Here is a 20,148-nt window from a genome sequence, read left to right as displayed (position 1 = left end):
GGTGACTGTGCTACTGTTTGTCTCCAGAAGCCAGAAACTAGGCAACTACAGTGCTACTTTGTCCTGAAAAGTGAAAATCTCATCCAGTACTTACACATTCTAACTGAGATCCAGTGAAGGTTAAATATGATGAGAACAGGGGTCAGTTAATGGGAAAATACAGCTTGGGGAACAGAAATAATTGTTGGCAAAGATGCAGCTAGAAATCTGAAGACCTGGGAGTTACCTGTCGCAATCCCTGCATCTCAGCGTACATCAACTTCTTCACATGGTACTTAGAGACTTCCTTGGAGAGAGTCTGCACAAGCATGCCAGGCACATGCAGAGCTTCCACCCTCTTGCTCAGAGGGCTGTCCCAGGACATTTGTGTTTAGTCTCTCAAGAACAGCACAGGCTATAACAAGCCTTATATATAACCATTTGAACTTAGACATTACGTGTTCCTCCATGGGGCTCTAAGCTAATGAGGTATTTATTAATCAAGCAACACCACCCCTTTGAGAGTGAATGATTGAAACAGATTCAGTTTATATTCTTTCTTTCTAGGTACATTTCCTCTCAAACTAGTCACCTTTAATTTCTTGATTTATGTACATTCAAACCCCTTATACTTGAAGCTCTCTTCTCTCTGGGTGTACTACACCATTATCTTCTCCTTCCAAAGGTGCTGTTTCTCCAACTTTTCTTATTGCTCCCCAAGCACTAAGGCTCCTAAATATGCTGCACAGAGCTCTGCATGCCAGTAGCTCTCTTAATATGATGCAGTGAAGACAGTGACATTAAATAACTTGCTGAGAATGAAACAGCTGGAAAGCATCAAAGGCAGAAATATGACTCAGGAGGGTGAATTCCAAACTTCTGCCCTAACCACTTACAAGATCCTGCAGAGGAAAGAAAGCAAGCAGTTTGAGGCTTCCCAGGAAGGTTGATGGTTTCCCAGCAGTTCACTGGAATGACTTTGAGAGTTTGAGGCTAAGACAAACAAGAAAATCTTGTCTTTTTTGGGTCTCTGTTTCATAGGACACAAGATGTTCTACAGGGGTTGCAGTTGGCTTTCTTTCTCAGGAGAGCCTCTTTGGCTCTAAAAAAGAATTTTAGTGAGGTGAGGCTGCCTAGTCCAAGCTCTTTTGCCTTCCATGGACTGGAAGATTGGTGGTGACAGTGGCGAAAAATCCACCCAGCTCTGGAACCAATTTGCACAGGGGGAAGCTTCTTTGCCCCTCTTACTTCCCCGATTGCCGTTTCAAAGGACGTTGGTCTAAAATGTTTAACTTGCAGATCATCATAAAGAACATGATCAATAATCTGAGATGATACCACGAGAAGCACCAGCTTTCTAGATGATACTCAGCTAGAAACACTGTTCTCTTCCTAGGACACTTTATTCCTCCAAACATCTTTACATTGATTTTTGTACCATGTGCTGCATGTTAATAACTGGTATCATTTTACACAAAATGTCCTTATTGTTGCATTCCAGCTCAACACACTTTGGTGTGAACGTCACTCAGCTACCCATGCACTCAGCAAGCTTGTTACCTTCTGTCTTGATCCTCAGTGCTGTTCTGACCAACGCAAAGAGAGTGGCATTGAACATCACAGTTCCATCACTGTTCAGTGGCATATTCATGGAGACAAGGCGCTGTGGAGTAAGGAGGAGAAAGAAAACAATCACACTTCATCAAGGACTCAATTTTGTTCTTCCTTACACTCTCATAATGTTCTCCAGATCTGCCACCCCTTTCACCTCAGCATTTGTGACCTGTGGGTTTGGTTACACAACTTTAAGAGTACTTCTCATATCTATCATTTGTCCCAGCTGTGGTGAGAGATTGCCCTGGGGTCTCTCTCCCACTGGTAGATGCTCTTTCCTTCAATGTGGCTATCACTTTCTAGCCTTTGTTTTCCTAGTTGCCAGTAAGCACTTGAGCAAACTGATTTTTCATACCTCACAAGGCACTTGCAGGCTCATCTGCACTAAATATGTGACTGCTGTAAATACATATAGAATCATAATCTTTCACTGAAAAAGGGGGCAGCCTTGAACAAAGGGGATTGGCTGGACCTGAAAGCTGGTCTGCTTTATCCAGCTATTCCTCCTCTCCCTTTTAATACAGGGCTGTGTCCACCTTGCAGTAATTCAGTAAAGCCAAGGACAGGGAGTGGGTGCTCAGTACTGTTGCAGCTGCGGGGTGAACTTCATTGAGACCAAGGACATATACCTGAGGCAAGATGTAGCCATTACCAGATCTTACATCCTTACTTCTGTCTCAGGAGGTGACAGACACCAGGGACTTGGTTTGAGCTTTTATGCTTTAAGGGGCTGATTTTGTCTGAGCTCTGTCTAATGCCACGTTCACGCAATGGGCCTGCTTCTGTACTAAAGTGGGGAAAGGATGTCATCCCACATCACTATCATTGCTTTCATAGACTGTGGGGTTTGAACCAGACTGAGGCAACAGACAGACAGTTCCTAGACAGCAGACTGAAAAGGATCGGCAGTAGACCACAGAAGTCACATATTTCTGTGTATATGCCCCATATGCCCCGGTTTTTGTGTTTTGCTCTGAGATTGATAAAACAACTACATGAGTCACATACAAACTCTGGGACTTGTGAGGAGGTGAACAAAGAACTTCAAAGCAAGGAAGCATAAAGGTTATAAGCATGTCATTATTCACTAGAGAGAGTCTTTTTCATAGCTGGAGTCTCACAACAGAAGACATGAGTGAGACATTTTCACAGAAAATGTGTACTTGTTCTTTCTGTATTTTAATATTTTACTCACACTAGGATATTTTTGTGTGCACTATTTAGTCAGAAGAAAATCTTAGAGATATATTTGCTTGCCCTGTTATTTCTGTCCACCCTGCTTTGTCTTGGTATGTGTGTTTGATACCACAACCACGACTGCTTGTGACACCCAGCCTTCTCCGAGCCGTGGCGTGCCTTACTTTGCAAGCCACTCGGTGGGGGCAGAGCTTCCCAAAGCCCAGGGGGGGCTGAATGCGCCGGAGCAGTGTCACCACGTCCAAGTGCTTGATCCGCCCCCTAAGGAAGAAAGCACAGTGAGGGTTGCATCCTTACCACAGGGTGACCTGCTGATCCCTCTGCAGAATGCAGTGCTAGAAGTCTCACTTAGATCTTTCCAGGCCTGCCACTCCCTGTAACCTGAACATAGCTGAGAGGGTATTTCAGACCTCTTATACTTGGTGCATTCCTCAGGATTTGCCCTATACTCACATAACTCACTAGCTCAGTACAGAAATCACAGCTGTCTGTGATTCACAAGTCAATACATTCAAGAATTGACATAGGTGTTTTGAATGCTGCAGTTCCCCTGTGCACGAATGGACACTTTGGGGTTGTCCCCCCACCATTGACATTCTCAAAATCTATGTCTGCTTGTTTGCCTCTTGGCCATAGGGCTATGGCAGTTACAGAGGTACAAAGGGTCTTTTTTTTTTTTCCTTGCCACTTTCCCTCCCATACACATAGCCCTGAGCCACTGTCTTTTGATACTTGTTTATGTTTTGGGCTGTCACTGGAGCCAGTGCAAAATAAAGTCCTGAAGTTTCTCAGCTGAGACAGCAGCAGTTGGATTTCCTTTAAATTTTGTAAAGGTTATCTCAAAAGAAGAATTCTCTCATGGAGGGAGGAGGGGGTTCAACCATGGGACACTGATGGGGAAGAGGAAAAAAGAGCACATTTATAGATGGAAAGGAACAGAATGTTATCTGGAGTGAGGGGTTATCTATTATATGGCTTCCTCCACTGCAGTCTTGCCTTCAAACCAACACAAATAGTAGCATCTGTTTTGTTATTTAACTGTATATTTATTAGAATGCTGTGCTTACCCCCTATCTATATTAAAAGTCTCTCTGGACAGTCACCCTGAATGGGAAGAAGGGTTTCAATTTAAGTATCATTCTGATAAAGTGATATGGCATCACATACTGCAGAGCCTGAGCCCAGATTAACCTTGACACTGTTTCCAGATCCAGGACTAAAGAGACTAACTATAGAGACTAACTAGAACTAACTGCTTTTCATTCATGCTAAGGTCTCTTTCTACAGTTTTTGCATTATGAAGGGAGCTTTGCAATTACAATTGTCAACTAGACCGTAATGCCAGAGGGATCTAAACGTACTTTAAGCCAAAGCATGTGTCAAGCAGAGCATATAATACTGGATGTCAGTTAAACTCTTGTGTGAGTTGTTCTTGTGTAACTTTAAATCCCTGCAAGTCTGCTGATGTGAATAACCTTGCAGAGCATGTAAAGCAGTCATGTGAAGCTGCAGGTTGTGATGGGTCTATATGACACATGACAAAATGGAGATATCATCACAGCAGCTCTTCTGTGAGTAGAAAGCCAAATAGAAGAGTCACAGAATGGATTCAATATCCCTAAGACATGCAACAATAAAACAACCTGCTAACCTCCTTCTATAAATTTTCTCCTGTCTCCTCCCTAAGCAGTCTATATCTCCCCTTGACTGAAAGTGAAGCAATGTCCAACCAGGTAACAGCGCAGCCTAGATGCTGCGATTTTTGTGTGTATCCTTGCATTGCTGGCCTCTGGATTCACCAGTAATACTTTGTGGAGGTATCTATTGTAAGATATTTGCAGAAAAAAGGTGTTCCTACAGGAGGAACATGGCACTTACTGCACTGGATCTAGAGAACAGAAAATAACAGGCCTGTTCTCCTGAGAGGCTCTGCTGTCCAGGCTGGGTTACTTACTTGGCTTCAGGGTCATACTCTGCCCAGATCCTTTTAAACTCATCCAGGTGGTGTGGTCCTAAAATGGACCAGTCCCGTGTCAGGTAATCAAAGTTATCCATTATAACAGCTACAAAAAGATTGATGATCTGCAAACAAGGATAAAGATGACTTGGTGGATGAGGCAGGTAACAGAATACTTTACCGTATTCTCAGTTCAGAGTCTGGATTTGGACTCATAAAACTAGAAAGTCATGGGGGGTGGTTTCTTTGTTGCCCTATGTCAGCCCCACAGTTTAAATAGGAAGATCACAGAGGCAGGATGTCCTCAGCTGGTCATATTTTTCTCCTTGCAGCTAGATGGCTGAGGTCCAGGTTTGCTGTAGGTGTGCTGTGGTGGCTTTTTATTTACCTGTCTTTGCCCACCAGGATGGTATAGCAATGGGAGAACCTGGGATTTATCCTCTATGGGCAGTGGGACTGGGATAAAAGTCCTTTCTTCTGGCCCAAGACGAAAACTCTTAAAATTTTGCTGCTGTTCACTGGGAGAGTTTTGGGCACTGATGCCAGCTGCAGAGCATGTGCTGTCGCTCTGAGCAATGCCGCATTGCCAGCACGGAGCAGATGCAAGTGGGATATGTGTATTCTCACAGTCATTGCTGCTGGCAGGGGAGGAAAAACCTGCTCAGCAGCCAGAAGGAAGGTAGGAGGGAAGGTGGGAAGTGTGGCTGAGGCGTTGCTAGCCTCAGCACAGCCCACAACACGCTAATTTGGTTTTCTCATTCAGGGGGAGGAGGGAAGAGCACTCCTTTGCTGTGCTCAGAGGACTGGGAGCAGAGCATCCCCCAGAGCTGCAGGGAGAGGCAGGAGCTGCAGAGACCGAGGGGCTGTTGTCACTGAGAGGGGGCTACTGGGGAAGGCCCCACAGGGAGATTTCCCATCTTTGAAGCCATCCTTCTGCTGTGCAGCGCTGAGGCAGGGGGGCAGTGTAAAGGGGGGTGGGTTTTGGGTGCTGGGGTGGACTCACCAGGAAGGCACAGAGCATGTAGAAGCTGATGAAGTAGAAGACGGCGAAGCTGCTGCCGCAGGAGTGGTCGGCTTCGGTGGAGTTGGCTGGCTCCGACTCCGGGTCGCACTTCTTGTCTGGGAGACATGCCAGCATGATTTCCTGCCAGGCCTCGCCAGTGGCACACCTGGGCACAGCAGAGGGTGAGGGAAGACAGCAGTGACCTTTGGTGTAGGATGGGAGGGACTGGCACATTAGCAACTTGCTCCTGCTCCACTGAGGTTGATTACAAGCCCGTCAGGCTGACAGACGGGCTCTGACATTCACTGGCATGTCTTGCTCCTCTTTGTTAGGTCTGTTGCCATTATTGGTGTGTACTGACTGTGCCTAGTCTGGGTTTGGGGCAGTTGTGGTCTGGCCAGACAGAGTCACTGAGATGTGTGTGACATGGGTACGGATTACAAGAAAAACCTCCATGGAAAGAAGGAGCATAGACTGTTGCACTTACGCCAACTCCCTGCCATCCTCTCACCACCTTCAGGACCTCTCCCTGGCCCTGGCACACCTGGCCACAGCTGGAGCAAGATGATGTGCAAACTGAGCTAGGCCAAAGCATGCGTGGGAGTTCATGCCCCCCTCCCTGCTAAAATTAGCTGGAAGTCATACTGCCTCAATTTGAAATAAAGGAGGAGTTTGTGGTGAGTATCAGCGCTTGAAAGCACTGAACAACTGGCCACCTCTCTTTTGAGTGGGAGGACTTGCCTCCCTCCCTGGGGCACTGAGGGCTGGCCAGCATCAGGTGGCAGGGCACGAGGCTCAATGGACTATTTGTTCCACCTGACGTGGCTCCTAGGCTCTCCTACTAAGGGACAACATGTTTCCACTCACCTCGCGAGCATGACACGGTAGGAGATAAGCTGTGCCCAAGAGCAGAGGAATCACGCTCCCGGGCTGACACAATGCAGAGCTGTCAGACACCCACCTGAAAAGCAGCAGCACTGCTTGGGGGAAGGTCTGGAAGTTGTTGTTGCGGTTGATTTCTGTGGTATCGTTCAGCGCAATTTTACCAAACACCTGGCAGAAAGCAGAGGTCTTTTCAGGTTAGCCTTGTAAAGTCCCCAAACCTCTTGTTACTTGTAGCTTTTGGCCTCACCCTGACTTTGAAGACCTGACATTTAACAGAAACTGCTCTTATTTTAAACTGTCTTTCATATTTACCGTTGCTTCCCTTGCTTGTGCTTTATCACCAGAAAAGCACTCATATTTTACAAGAAGCCTCTTTCCTTATTTCATATACTGTGAATGTGTGATATGGGGTCTTACGTTAACAGGCACTCACAAGGGGAGGGGGTCCAGCTGAAAGAAGCTACGAATACAGAAGGAAAGTCTCCTTCCCTCTTTGCTTATCTGTTTGCACCAGGAGGAAATGATAAGCAGACGACCAACAGCTGCAAAGCCTTGAGGTCTGCGTGATGCCTTGCATCTTCCCAAAACAATGTAAAGTATGTTGCCTTGGATCTGGAAATTATCGAAATGCCTGCCCTTCTAATAACCACGCTTGTCACCAGGAGGTGTCTCAGGGCCACTCAGAAGGCAGCAGTGTGAAGATGATGACTAGAGTTGTCCAGAGAAAAAGGGAACGGAGCATTGGAAGCAAAGAGGTGTATGACAGAGAAGATCTAGTTTAAAAAGATCTAGTTTAAAAGCTTTATAATCTGACTGAAAGAAGTGGCTCTCCCTGGTGGAAGTGAAGCAGACTGGTGGCTTGTGTGCTGTAGAAGCGATGCTTTTGCAGAGAAGGTAACTTGAGAATTACAGCCCTTGTGGGGAACTTGGTCTTAGGTACAAAGTGACAGTAACAATTTTAGTGACTGCATAAGAAAAAACTCTGCTGGCTATTTCAGCCTGCTTGGGGCTCTCTCTGCACCATGCCTGAGCTGCTCCATATTATAATGGTGATCTGACAGCGCTTTCCTTAAAGCCACGAAAATGGCCTACAGCTTCCTCCCAAGCCCAACCAACCACTGCTGCACCAACTCATTCATCCATCCACAGCATGAAGCCTGCAACATTGGCCAGACCTTTTAGAGTCTGCCCTCAGATGCGAAGCCCCCCGTGCAGCAGAGTTTCAGGCTCCTTTGAAAAAATCTTACATCACTTTTGTACTTGTGGGCACTGGGGCTAAGAGCTTAACAAACCTTGCCCGGCAGAATAGTCTCTGCCCAGCACAGTTGGTGAGGACTGTTTATTGCCCATCGACAGCAATGTGACAGAGATCTCAAGGACTGAGCACCATTATCTCATAGCCGAAATGAGCAGCAGGAACAGAGCAGCTCTGAGAGAACATGGAGCTTCTTTTCAAGCAAATGTCACCGATAATTAACACCCCAAGGCAAACAGTGATGTGGAGAGGAAGCCTGTGCAAAGAGGGAGGGAGGGTCTGAACGTGGCAGGCTTTCTGCAGGGGTTCCTCGTGGACATGTGAGCCTTCCCCAGCCCCGACCGCCCCCATGCCGTGGGTAGCAGTGACAGCCCCAGCTGCACTGAGGAGGAGCAGGAGGACAGTTTAAATGCTCGGAGGCAGCTCGAGCTGAGGCAGCCCATATTTTTCACTTCAGGCAAGCGTAGGCAAGGGAACTTCCCATGCTGGAAGTCTGATTTTTCCTTTCTTCCCTGCTGCTTCCCTCACACTTGATGTACCAGCAACAGCTTCCATGGATGTTTTGTATTAGTCAGCTGCAAAGAGCTGCAGGTAGAAGTTCCTCTCTCATAGCCTCTTCAGCCTGTGCCTCTTGAGCCATTATGTTAGTGGCTCCATCTGTCACCATCACTTTGGATTTTTCCCCTTGGGCACGTTGGATAGCAAGGCTCAAATGTCATTAGGTTCCAAGTCAGGGGAGTAGCTGAGATAAAATGGAAGGTCTTGTTCATGTGGGTAATTCTTACAATTCCATCAGATCTGGTACCTCTCAGCCTTCAAGGAAGCTGCTCAATGGAGTGGGGAAGGAGTTCCCTTCCTACGTGTCCCTGTGTGTGAAGGAAGTCTACCTGTCTGCAGGTTCAAGAGAGCAGCACACAAAATGTTGAAATGCCATTTTGACAAAAAATAGAAATAACAGGCCTGTGGGTTACGAGCAAAGAGAGGAGATGAGAAGAGCTGGTTTTCTTGTTGGAAGGCAGGAGGTCAGAAAGCGATCTAGTGACCTAGATCCATGTGAAGGAGAGATGTATGATCTTCAGGCTGATGAGACTGTTAAAACAGAGGTTTGAGCATTTGCTAAGGATTAAATAGCCAGCTCAGAACTTGCTGATAGAATTATAGAATTACAGAACAGTCTATCTAGCTCTGGCAGTGCCATGATCATTGTAACCCTGTCTGGGTAGGTGTTGGGAAGTCATTTTTAATGCTTTATGTAGCTACGTAACACTAGCATAAAAATCTCAAGTGATTTTCTGTATAGCATAGGTAATCCTGTAAAGATCTTGTCCACTTGAACAAGTTAGGTATTAAAGGCAAACCAGCAAGTTTAAAGAATGAGCCCAGTAGATTAAATGACAGCTGTAATTACTAGGGGCAATTGAGATAACCTATGATAATTCAAGAAATGATTAGTTTTATTTTTCAGACTGGGGGAGGGTGGATGGAGTCTGTGAAAAGATGTGATTATAATAACAGGAAACAAATTAAAATAAGGTCACAGAGGTGAGATGAATTTTGTTACAGATTCTTTCTGAATTGTGAAACTAAGAAGCCTGTCATGTATAAAGGCCTCTGGAAGTAATTATGCCTTGCCTTTCTATAGTTTGGTCTCTCATCCCAGATGGCTGACTTGTCTGAGATCTTTGATTAACACAGAAGTGGAAACTGAAGCTTAGTTTGAAAAGCACAGCAAATGAGGCTAGGACTGTCACAGACTGTGCCTGCATCGCATGCTGTCTTCAGTGGTCTGTATGCAACATCAGTTCCTTGCACAGATGAATGCTCGGGCTGGTTCCAAGTTCATTTTGCAAACTGAATAGGATATTGTATTGATGCAGCTTCCTGAAGAACTGGCACAAACACAGGGTTGGTACGTTGGTTCTGATCCTGTATTTGCCTTCATGGGTGTAAATCAAACGCTGCTCTTTACAACCAAATGGATTTAGGCCAGTGAAAGTGATGCAAGAGAAAAATGAGGTTTGTTCGTTGCAGCATGGCCACAAGCCCACTGAAACAACTCTTCTAAGCCAATGAGCAAGGCACTAATTCACCTTTGCCAGAGCTGCTGGGTGTTCCTTTGTGAGCGTGGAGGGCTGGCACATTCCTTTTATTGCTTGCATATTGTATTTTGCCATTAAATGGATCGATTTTTTTTTTGTTGGTTTTGTTGGAGCGTGTTGTGATCCTTTTGGCAGTGCGTAGGCAGACAATGCATTCCAACCAAGTAGCTGCCTTCTTACCTTGCTTGGAGAAAATGTTCTTGTAAACCTTTATAACCACACATTGATCAGTGACATTATAGATCACCCCCCAAAACTCTATCAGGAGGAGAAAGACACAGTTGAACCTTTAGTATCACTTACCTGCATCCCGATCACAGCGTAGATGAAGAATAGCATCACTATTAAAAGAGCCACATAGGGGAGAGCCTAGAAACGAAAAAAAGAGAGCATCGTGTCTCCACCAAGCCTGGCATTACGGAGCCGGGTTCTTGCTCCTGGCTTTGGGAAAACTGGGCAGACCGACCGAAACGCAGAGTCTGTAATTCATCCAGGTAGCCACTAGATGCCTCTACAGGCCCATATTTGCTTGCCCTCCGCGCCACCACCCTGCTGCCACCCAGCCCAACCAGGCTCCCACTCGCGATGCTGTGGCTCTCTGCCTTTCAAGTCCCTCCTGTCCTTGGCAGTGAGGAAAGCCAGGGTAGAAACTGCGTCCACAGCTGCTTACCATGAGGAGAAAACTATTGTAACTGGTATGAGTCTGTCCCAAATGGCAGTGCCCTTTGACTGTGTTTTTCCTGGATCCAGCCTGGTGAAACTGAAAATGCAACAGCTGCCCAGATCCAAATTCAAGGCTTCTACAATGGCTGGTGCCATCCTAAGTATCTAAATCAGCATCAGCTTTGTCTTCTGCTCAGTGTTAGGTGTCTGTGACGGTGTCTGCAACTCACTAAGTGTCTGTGATCAGCTGTTGAAGAGGAAATGCAGAACCCTGATTTGCAGAGCTGCCTCAGGAGGGAGAGGCCAGTGCAATCAGCAAAGTGTTGAGTGCTATCAGTTTCCTCCACCACTTGCAGGAATCAAGGGCACAGCTCAGGGCCTCGCTGTCTTGGGTCTTTGAGAAGGAATTTTCTACTCTGTTGCTTTCGAAATATAGTGCTCAGGCCAGAGATTTCCAGACCTTACTTCAGAGGCAATGGGCAGATGTATTCATCCTGAGAATGCCAGCACAGTCCCTGGTCTGGATTTTGAACATCCCATTTCATGGAGTATAAAAAACCTACAACATCATTATTATAAAATATGATGTTATTTATACATTTCCAGTTTATGTCTAAATTGACAATTTTCACTGACCACCATGGGGATTTGACTAAGACATGCAGAAATCATCTCAAAGAGATCTGAATATCAAAATGGCCATAATTTAAACCTTTAAACAGTGTCTGTAATAATCATCTCAAGACCCAGAGGCAGATTCCTCTGTGTTTTATAGGGTCAGATGAATCTACATGGTTACCCCACAATGCCAGTGGAGATGCACTAGCTCAGAACTGGGCTCCATTCATTCTGTGATGATCTAGTTGGGACTTGATTCACAGAGAACCTCAGTAGAGCTCCCAAGGTAGTGTCCAGACAGGACCTCAAGGACATAACCTTACCAGTTCTGTCTTTCACACAGGGCTTGGAAAAGCGTCTTCCCTCCTGCCCTCCATTTTCTTTCCATGTTTTTCTGCTCAACCTATTGATGCACCTTCCCACTCATGTCAGCTCCTTATTCCCTGTGACTCCTTCAGCTCCCCATCTCCCACATTCCACTATCCTGTCAGTGTCCTCCTCCAGCCCCATCTTTCCCTGGTTTTACCATTCTGTCCTTTTGATTCCCACGGCCTCGCCTTGCCCTCAGCACCCCTCTCACTTCCTACTCCTCCCGCTTGCCAGCCTGCTCTTTGCCGACAGAAACCCTGCCGAGTGTTTTCCCACCACATGCTCCTCTGACCGGTGCTGCAAGCTACATGTAGGGTGTTATGTGCGCAGAGCACGTGGCAATTACGATGGTATCTGAACTCCTGCATGAGTCCATTGCTTATGAGGCTGCCCTGTGTGAACAACATTTCCTGGACACGGGAGAAGAGCTTGTGCCAGACACAGTCTGCAGGGATCCCAGATTTTCATGGTGAGAGTGGCTGAGTTGAGAGCTCTGTGCAGGGGCTATTCTTAGCTACTAAAGCAACCTCCCAGAATCTGCAAGAGGAGGAGCTCTAAGCAGAGAATACCATGTTATAAACAGCTAAAGGCTTTAAAGGGAAAAGACACTTGCTCGCAGTGCTTTTTTATTTTTTATTTTTAATTCCCCCCTGCTGTGGAAGATACCTCCCTTGATACTTTCTCCCACCACCTTTCAACCCTGCCTAAAAGTGACTCTCCAATCAAAGAGGTCTGGAGGTCACTGGAGGGAAGTACCAGGCACTCCCTTTCCCATCCATCTCATCCTCTCCAGCCAAGAGCCCTGGCAAGCTGAGCTCAGGATAAGAGCGAGCTATTGCTAAGGAGGCTGGAGAAGTGCAGGGGGCATGGGGAGGGGAAGCAGGAACTGGAAAGTGTGACTCTGTCCCCTGCATTGGGGATGCTGAGCTGTGCCAAGGGAATCTCATTCCTATGCATGCAGACAAAATGGTTCCCACTGCAGCTGCTCAGATAACCTGAAAGTTAGCAACTGTGTGAGCAATGGAAAAATGGCCACATGATGCAGCTGTGTCAGAAAACTGCTGTGCCATATCAGATCCTTTGGCAGTCAAGGAGTGAGCAAAACGAAAGTCATTTGCACAAGCCCAGTGCTACAGCTACACCTGAGAACTGCACTAGAAAAGGTCCAGATTTGATCCCTGGTGTAAACATGCGCTGCTCCTGCTGACAGACAGAAGTCAGGGTGATCCACAGCACTGTAGGCTCTGGTCTCAGCTTGTGTCATAGCTGGTGAGGTTCCAGTTTTAAAGTATTGGTCAGTTGCTTTCTCATTTGAGTCAATAAAAATGCAATCAACCATTTAAAGCCTGAATCTGAGGGATATGTGGTAGCTGTTTCAAGATTGCTGTGTTGTGCAAATCACTCTTTCATGGTTTTGTACAGTGGTGTGTCCCTACATCTTTGCTCATGTTTAGATCACCATTTGCATTACTGTGCCATCCTTTCCTGATGCCTCCTCCAGATCTGCCCCAGCTCTCGGCCAGGTTGTGCTGGCCCACTGAGTCTGGTTCAAATACTTGCAAAATGCAGGAACATGCCGTGCTTCATCTCTGCCTAGCATTTTTCTGCAGGTTAGTGGCTGGTTTAGAAGCAGTTTTTTTCTAGAAATTAGCTATCTCTTGGTGTTAGTTTCATCTCCAGAGGTGATGATTCTTATCTTGTTTGGATTCCTTTGCCTTCTGCTATCTACTCTGGTACTTCACCTAGCACTGAAATGCACCTGCTGCCAGGGCAAAAGCAGCAGCAATTTAATAATTGTCATTGTTACCAAGGCCAAAGGTTTAGGGCCAAAAAGGTGAAATTCTTCATTGATGAAAACACGGGGGCTACACGCCTATAATATTGACTAGAAAGCCTCAAAACAAGGCTTAATGGAAATTTAATTGAGGCCCTTGCCTTCCCCATAGCTGTGAATTGCACTTAAATAAACAGATATAAAATACAGCTCAAATGAAAAAAAAAAAAAAAAGATTGAATGGTTACAGTCAGACAGTAATTGAGCTGAACAGAACTATCAAGGCGGTTCAGGAAGGTCTCAAGCAATTACTCATGCTTTAAAGATGAAACACATCCACCCTGAGCCCTGTTTACTCGCGGCTCACTCGCGCCATGTGCAGCACTGATGAGCATCCTTTCAGCTCGGGCAGCGGCCACGTCAGTGAAAACCCTCCCCAAGGGGCAACTGAGGGGAAAAAATGAAAGGGTTATGTCCTACTCCAAAACAAGTGAAGGGATACCTGGAAGGACTTGATGAAGGTCCAAAGCAGCGTCCGGATGCCCTCCCCTCGGCTCAGGAGCTTCACAAGACGCATCACGCGGAAGAGTCGGAAGAAGGTGATTGAGATGCGAGAGTTTTCCTCTGCGTTCTGGAAGCCATTGTCACAGAGGCAGGAGTTACAACGGCACGGGAGGAACAAGGGCCCTGGGCCACAGAGGACGCTATGCCGAGAGCTCACTGCACTGTTCCTTGTCCTGGTAATGCTCCCTGGCCTTTTACTGCCCCAGCACGCCAGGGATGGCCGAGGCCGCTCTCTCCTGCCTTCTCTCCCACGGTGGTGAGGCTACCTATAAGGGCTACCAAGGCCATCGGCCTCTCCCTTCAGCTTGCCTGGACTTCTAAGGATCAGGTGTTGATCATGCTCCCTCCTCTGCATTCCCCCTAACACGGGAAAGATGCATTTCTCCTTGGTATTTTACTGGAGGAGAGAGACACTTTCTTTTTGGACCTGCCTTGGATGTTTTACCCCAGCAAGCCCCTGATTCAGCTGCTCTGCTGAACCTGCTGTGGGCACCAGCCACGTGCTGCTTGCTCTGCTGGGATGCAGTAGCAGGTCCCAGGCCTGCTGTGGGGTGCGAAACCCCACCAGGGCCAGCCATGTGCTGCCCCTGGCCCCGCAGCCCTGCTGTCCCTGTGCCACCGCGGGCGTGCCGCTGGGGGCTGAGCTGTGGTCACCAGCTCCCGCTGCTCTGCTTCTGGGCCTTTCGCTTTTCTCATGACCCCTTTGTACTTCCCACAGTCTGTGCACTGCCTTTTTTTTTTCTAAAGAGAAAACACAAACGTTTTCTTTTGGCTTCACTGCTACTGTTCAGGCGTGCGGTATTTTTAAATACTATTTTTTTTCTGGCCTGTTTTTTTTCTTTTTTTTTTTTTTTTTCCTCACAGCATCTGCTTTGTCCCTAAGCATTTTCCCTTGGGCTTGCAGCCGGCCCTGACATTCCTCAGACTGCACACATGTGAAGGCAGTCTCCTCCCGAACGCTGAGCTGCCAGCCCGTGTACCTGGGCCTCTGCAGAGGACTCGCTGTCTAGCTCGAGGGGAGGCAAGGCGAAGAAAATGCGATGCTTCCCAGTTCACTAACCCCCTAAAATGCTGTGCGAAGCCTGTGGAGCTGGCGGTTTCTGCTAGGAGCGCTGTGGGAATGTAACCTTCTGTCATGTGGGGAGGTAACACTGTCACCCTGCCACTTGACCTGCCTGTGGAGCAACGGAGTGCCCAGAGGCCTCCTTCTGTCCCCACCCAGGCTGCAAAGACCAGAGTTGGAGTCTAAACACCAAAAGAGCAACATTTCGGAGGAAGAAACAGTGCAGATCACCCCCTGCTGTTAACTACTCACCACTGTGTAAACCAAGAGAGAACAGACCCTTGGGATTTCCTGCCATGGGGCAGCAAAAGCTGCATCTGCCTCTGCATTTCTGATAAAATCTGAGGCACAGAAACTGCCCAGATGTACATTTCTGGAATTAAAGCTCCAGCTGTGCATATGAGGATGCGTACCTGTGCTGTGAGCGTGCTCCCATTTCCAACCTGGGACGCGCAGGTTTGTGTTCGGCTCCATCTGCCCCGGCTGCATCTCAGGCCTGTCTGCTGATGTGTGTGCCTGTAATACTTCAGGACTGCACTACAGCTGCAGTTTGTCTGTCTATCCATGTGAATCACCAGTGGATATTTTGGGTAGCTTCCTCCAGTCTGCAGCAAAGGCTGACGCTAGCTGCCCACGCAGTAGCGGGGCGAAAAAGATTAGGGGAACAGGCTGTGTCACAGAAAAGCCTGAGTGTTCCCTAAATCTCACATCATTCTTATTTTTCTGACTTGGACAACAGTCTGGAGGCTTCAGTGAACTGGAAGGAATGGTTCTGAGGTAAAGGAGGGAATGTAGCTACCAAGAAATCAAAACTCTTGGCAATTAATATCCTCAGAACTACAGTCCTAGAGGGCTGGCTGTAAGGTCTTTCCCAAGCCTACAGAAGTTTTATGGCCACCTTTTGACTTTCCCTAAGGAGCTAAATTCCAATACTACCTAAAAGAGAATTGAGGTTGAAATTTAAAAATTGTGTGGGCATCACTACTGCCATGGTTGTGACAAAAAAAGAAGTTTTTTCTTATTCTACCTGCTGCTTCTCCTTGTGGGCTTGACCCTTTGGATGGCAGCCAGTTGGGGCATGAGTCTGGACAGATGTTTTAGTATTGCTTTGTCTTTCCTTGCTGAGAGGAGGCAGGAGATGTACACAGAAAACTTCCCATGCCCTCCAAATGTCCTGTGATAGACAAAGTCTACACAGTGGACAAAGTGAAACAAATTCCTCCCTGACACATATCTCTGCAACTCGCTGGCATCAAAACTCTTAGCCAAAAATATTCAGTGATGCCTCAGGAGATTACAGTCATTTTCAAACTAGGTGGCTACACATTAACCACTGTCCCAGTAGCTTACTTTCTCCTGGCTTCCGTCCAGCTTTTTGAAGGCACATCTTTGCCAGAGGAGGGAAGTTCTCCAAGGTGGCAATCAGAGAATGGAGTTACTGCAGCGCTGTTGGTGTAGCTTAGGAACAGCCTTGTACACCAAAGCAGCATAATTTGTGTGTGCCATTGCACAGCTTATTCTTATTTGTGCAAAGTATGAACTCAAATGTTACATTGACAATATCTCATTGAAAAGGAGCTTTGGAGTTCCAGTCCTTTCTAGTCTGTAAGCTTGGATGTGAAATCGCATTGCAAACTCATTCAGCATCATATTGGTCGTGATGTAGTGTGTTGCTAACAAGAAATCTTACCAGGTCTGGTTCTCTCTTGGTGATTCATTAGAAGGCAGAACGACAGTTAACTTGACCAAAGGAAAGCTCAGGATGCACAAGAAGTACACATGTGCAGCATATTCACAGCTCATGTGAACACCAGACTCAAACACCAATACACAACATGGCAGCTTCATGCACAAATAACTAGGCTGGGCTTGGAGAGAGAACTCGTGATCGGGGGAAGAGAATAAAGGAGTGTGTTAGAAAGAGTGTCACAGAAGCTGGGAGGGTGGTCTGTATTTTTGGTCTTACCATAGAGGAAGAACATTGGGTATGTTCAGCTGGCTTTAAAGAAAGGCAGACAGAAATAAGCTGTAATAAGTCTCCAATCAAGAGCCCTAGTAAACTAGGTCTTGGCTAACACAGGAGCAACAAAATGGCAGAAGAGGGCAAAAGGGAATGTGAAAGAAATGCACAAGAGGCTGGGCTCATTTCCCTGGGATGCCCAGGATCAAAGCTGGCCGTGGCATTAGTAGGTACAACTCCCACTGAATTCAGTGACGTGAGCTGTATCCACTAATACCACACATGAATTTGACCCAGTATCTTCTGAGCGCTAGACATCCTGGAATCCAGGCAGTGGAGGCACTTACACTGTTAAAATGTTTCTTGTATCACTACTACCAAGTTCAGTATAGGGGTTGATTTAGCTCCTCAGTTCAGATCCAGGCAATGCCTGCATAGGGAGCAGCCAGCTTCTAGTGCATCAATCTGATCTGTAAACCCATAATATCCTGGTACTAAAGCAACACTTTCTATTTATATACCCCTATTCCTCTACACATAGTTCTGGGTGATTACATTGTTGTTACTAAGAAAATGGGCTGGGACAGTGTAATCAGCTCTTGGCAACCCTTCAATACCCACCACCGGCTGTGGAAAGTGTGTTGGTAAAGCTGGTTAGCGTGCTCTACCTTCACCCACCTCACACCAAAGCTCCAGGGACCCATTGGATGCATCCTTTGAGGCCAAGCGGAGCTGAACTGAGCCCCAGTCATTCCTGGAAGGGTCTAGTTGCTGCAAACACTCTGCCTGACACTCCCTGATCAACTTCTGGGGCCACTTCCACTACTGAAAGCAATTATTAAAAACGCCCAAGGCAGCAAATACCTTTAAGTTTAAAAAGCAGAATTGAAAATTAAATAAAGGCAATGTCATCAGGAGTCCTTCAGTTCAATGGTAGTGTAATCCTTCAGGCTTAAACCTCAGTCATATGCCAAACTGGTCTGATATTACTTGTGACTACGCTACCAAAGCTGAAACTGATGTACTTCTGCCAATGGGAAAAATCACTTCTAGTGCCATGAAGGACTCCCGCAGTGTGCTTCTGCTCTCCAAGGACACTGTACTAACTAAGCTGGCACTGTACTACCTAAATAAAAACTGTATGTTGGATGGCTAGCCTATTTGGTGATATAGGTAAATGAGACCAGTTAAACGCCCAAGCTATTCCTAACCATGCAATATTTGTTTGGATTAACTCATTGGTTGGTAGTGTCAGCTTCCATTGGTTTTATCCTCCTCTTTCATGTGTTTGCTCTTATGCTTTCTTTTCAGAAGAAACTTTCAGGCAAGTGTTGGCTGAGGAGTAAAGGAGCAAGTGTCCAAGTAAAGGAGCAGTGTCCATAGGCATGTTTCTTACAGATTTTGATTTTGTGTTGCTGGGCAAACCTCTCCTTTCCATCAGTGTGTTTCTCTGCCCCATCTCCCTTCCTCTTTCTATGAGTTTTGCCAATCACCTTTTCTAACAAAGGAGGATCCTTATTCTGCTGGTTTCTGCTTTCCTGGTACAAAGTACAAAGCTCCTTCAAGCTGACTGAAGGAAGTCAAACATTTTTCAGCACCTTTCAAGATTCAGGATCTTTCCTGGCTGACAACATCAGTGTATCTGTGACCGATTGTTTGAAGAAGTCTTGTAAATTACTGTGGAATACTATACCTTAATTGTCACTTTGATATTCTTAGTATTTCATCAGAAAGGGAGGATAATAGTAATGTAACAGTAAAAAAAATCTGTATAAAACAATATGTCTGTGTAATGAGCTAAGATGACACTGTTGATATGAGATGCTCAACTTGGAGCAGTTGGCAACATGTTGAAAAACTAGGAACCACTGTTAATCTTTGGCACTGCTAAGAAAGGGAAGTAGAGGTTGACTTACTCCACTCTTATTCCCTTAATTAACTGGCCTATATTTCAAGATGGGTCAGATATGTAGCATATTATATCACTACCTACAATAAAGGCTCAAAAGCAGTACAGGAAAGTTTCTGCTAATGTTGGCAGGTGATAGCTGTACAAAGTCAAGCAAAATGGGCAGAGGTTCTCGATGTGCTTGTGCTCATACAGTATTTTGTGCATGAGTACATGGGGGTGAGGGGAATCAATCCCCACTTGTGGGTTGCTGAATACATTTTCTGAAGTCCACAGTAGTCTGAAAGAGGAGCCAAGTCCTTACATTTTCCATGAGTGCCAAAGAGTCACCATTCAGACCTGAGCACAGCTATCTGGGAACTTCTTACTGGGACTTTAAAGTGTGGCCATTCCTAATGATAATACAGAGAGCTATTGCTAGATTTTCTGAGAATTTGTAACATTGCAAATGATGAGGGTATGCTAATTTAAGGACAAGGACAGGCACCTGGCACCTGAGAACTTGTAGGTCACATTTGTTCACAGGGATAGAGACATGGTGATAGGTACTTGGATTTGAAGTCGGTGTCCATTGTCCACCTGAAGTGGACAGGATTCCATTTTTACAAATCTCAGGACAATGTACAGAAGCAAATCCTCATCTGTTTATTATATTTGAAGGAGGCTTTATAGAAGCAATACCACTTAACAGAAGGTGGCTTTGGCTGTACTGTTTTACTTGCAATCACCTCTTCCTCTGCATGTGGTTCAATCTGCCAAGGAAATTCACCTATTCTACCCTGTTCTTGTCATTTGGGGCACGAGTAGCATGCACAAAACTGAATTAAGAAAAGGCAACAACAATAACAGTGAGATCAGCCAAGAGATGACGCTCTGAGGAATTTCTATCATAGAGGAAAGGGACCTGAAGTATATGTCACAAACACATCCAGGGACATGGTAAGACTGATATAGAAGGGGACCTACAGGTTAAGATGGGTAAGAGGAGAAATATCTGAGGAAGGATAGTTCTGGTTTTTTTTTTTTTTTTTTTTTTTTAAATTTTTTATGTTACCATATTTAAAAAGGTAACAGATATTAAGGAGCAGAAGAGGTCAAGAAACAGAGAAGCAGGTACTAGAAGCCAAAGTAGAGATTGAGTAGGACAGTGACTGAGGGATCCCTGAAGCATGTCTGGAAAGCTCCTCAGGTTATTGTTGCTCATATGTACCTCATTTTAACTATGCTCAGTGTGTGTCA

General features: G+C 46.0%; 1 protein-coding gene across 50 annotated transcripts in view; it reads right to left on the bottom strand.

Moving 5' to 3' along the window:
• Positions 1–20,148, bottom strand: part of CACNA1C (calcium voltage-gated channel subunit alpha1 C) — a 494,083-nt gene that overhangs the window by 20,357 nt on the left and 453,578 nt on the right. For 39 of the 50 annotated variants that reach the window (XM_083821259.1, XM_083821285.1, XM_083821290.1 and 36 more), the window contains 8 exons: positions 17,007–17,039; positions 13,916–14,044; positions 10,293–10,358; positions 6,712–6,803; positions 5,751–5,916; positions 4,745–4,872; positions 2,955–3,051; positions 1,540–1,642 (listed from right to left, as the gene is read on the bottom strand). In XM_083821259.1, the coding sequence (XP_083677385.1) occupies positions 1,540–1,642; positions 2,955–3,051; positions 4,745–4,872; positions 5,751–5,916; positions 6,712–6,803; positions 10,293–10,358; positions 13,916–14,044; positions 17,007–17,039 (814 nt within the window). The remainder of the gene's footprint in view (positions 1–1,539; positions 1,643–2,954; positions 3,052–4,744; positions 4,873–5,750; positions 5,917–6,711; positions 6,804–10,292; positions 10,359–13,915; positions 14,045–17,006; positions 17,040–20,148) is intronic. The other 11 variants (XM_083821245.1, XM_083821243.1, XM_083821249.1 and 8 more) reach the window with 1 other exon arrangement.

This window comes from Anser anser (assembly GCF_964211835.1).
Source record: "Anser anser genome assembly, chromosome: 1".
Classification (NCBI taxonomy): Eukaryota; Metazoa; Chordata; class Aves; order Anseriformes; family Anatidae; genus Anser; species Anser anser.
The sequence above is the reverse complement of the archived record's forward strand: the minus strand, read 5'-3'. Positions and strand labels throughout refer to the sequence as shown.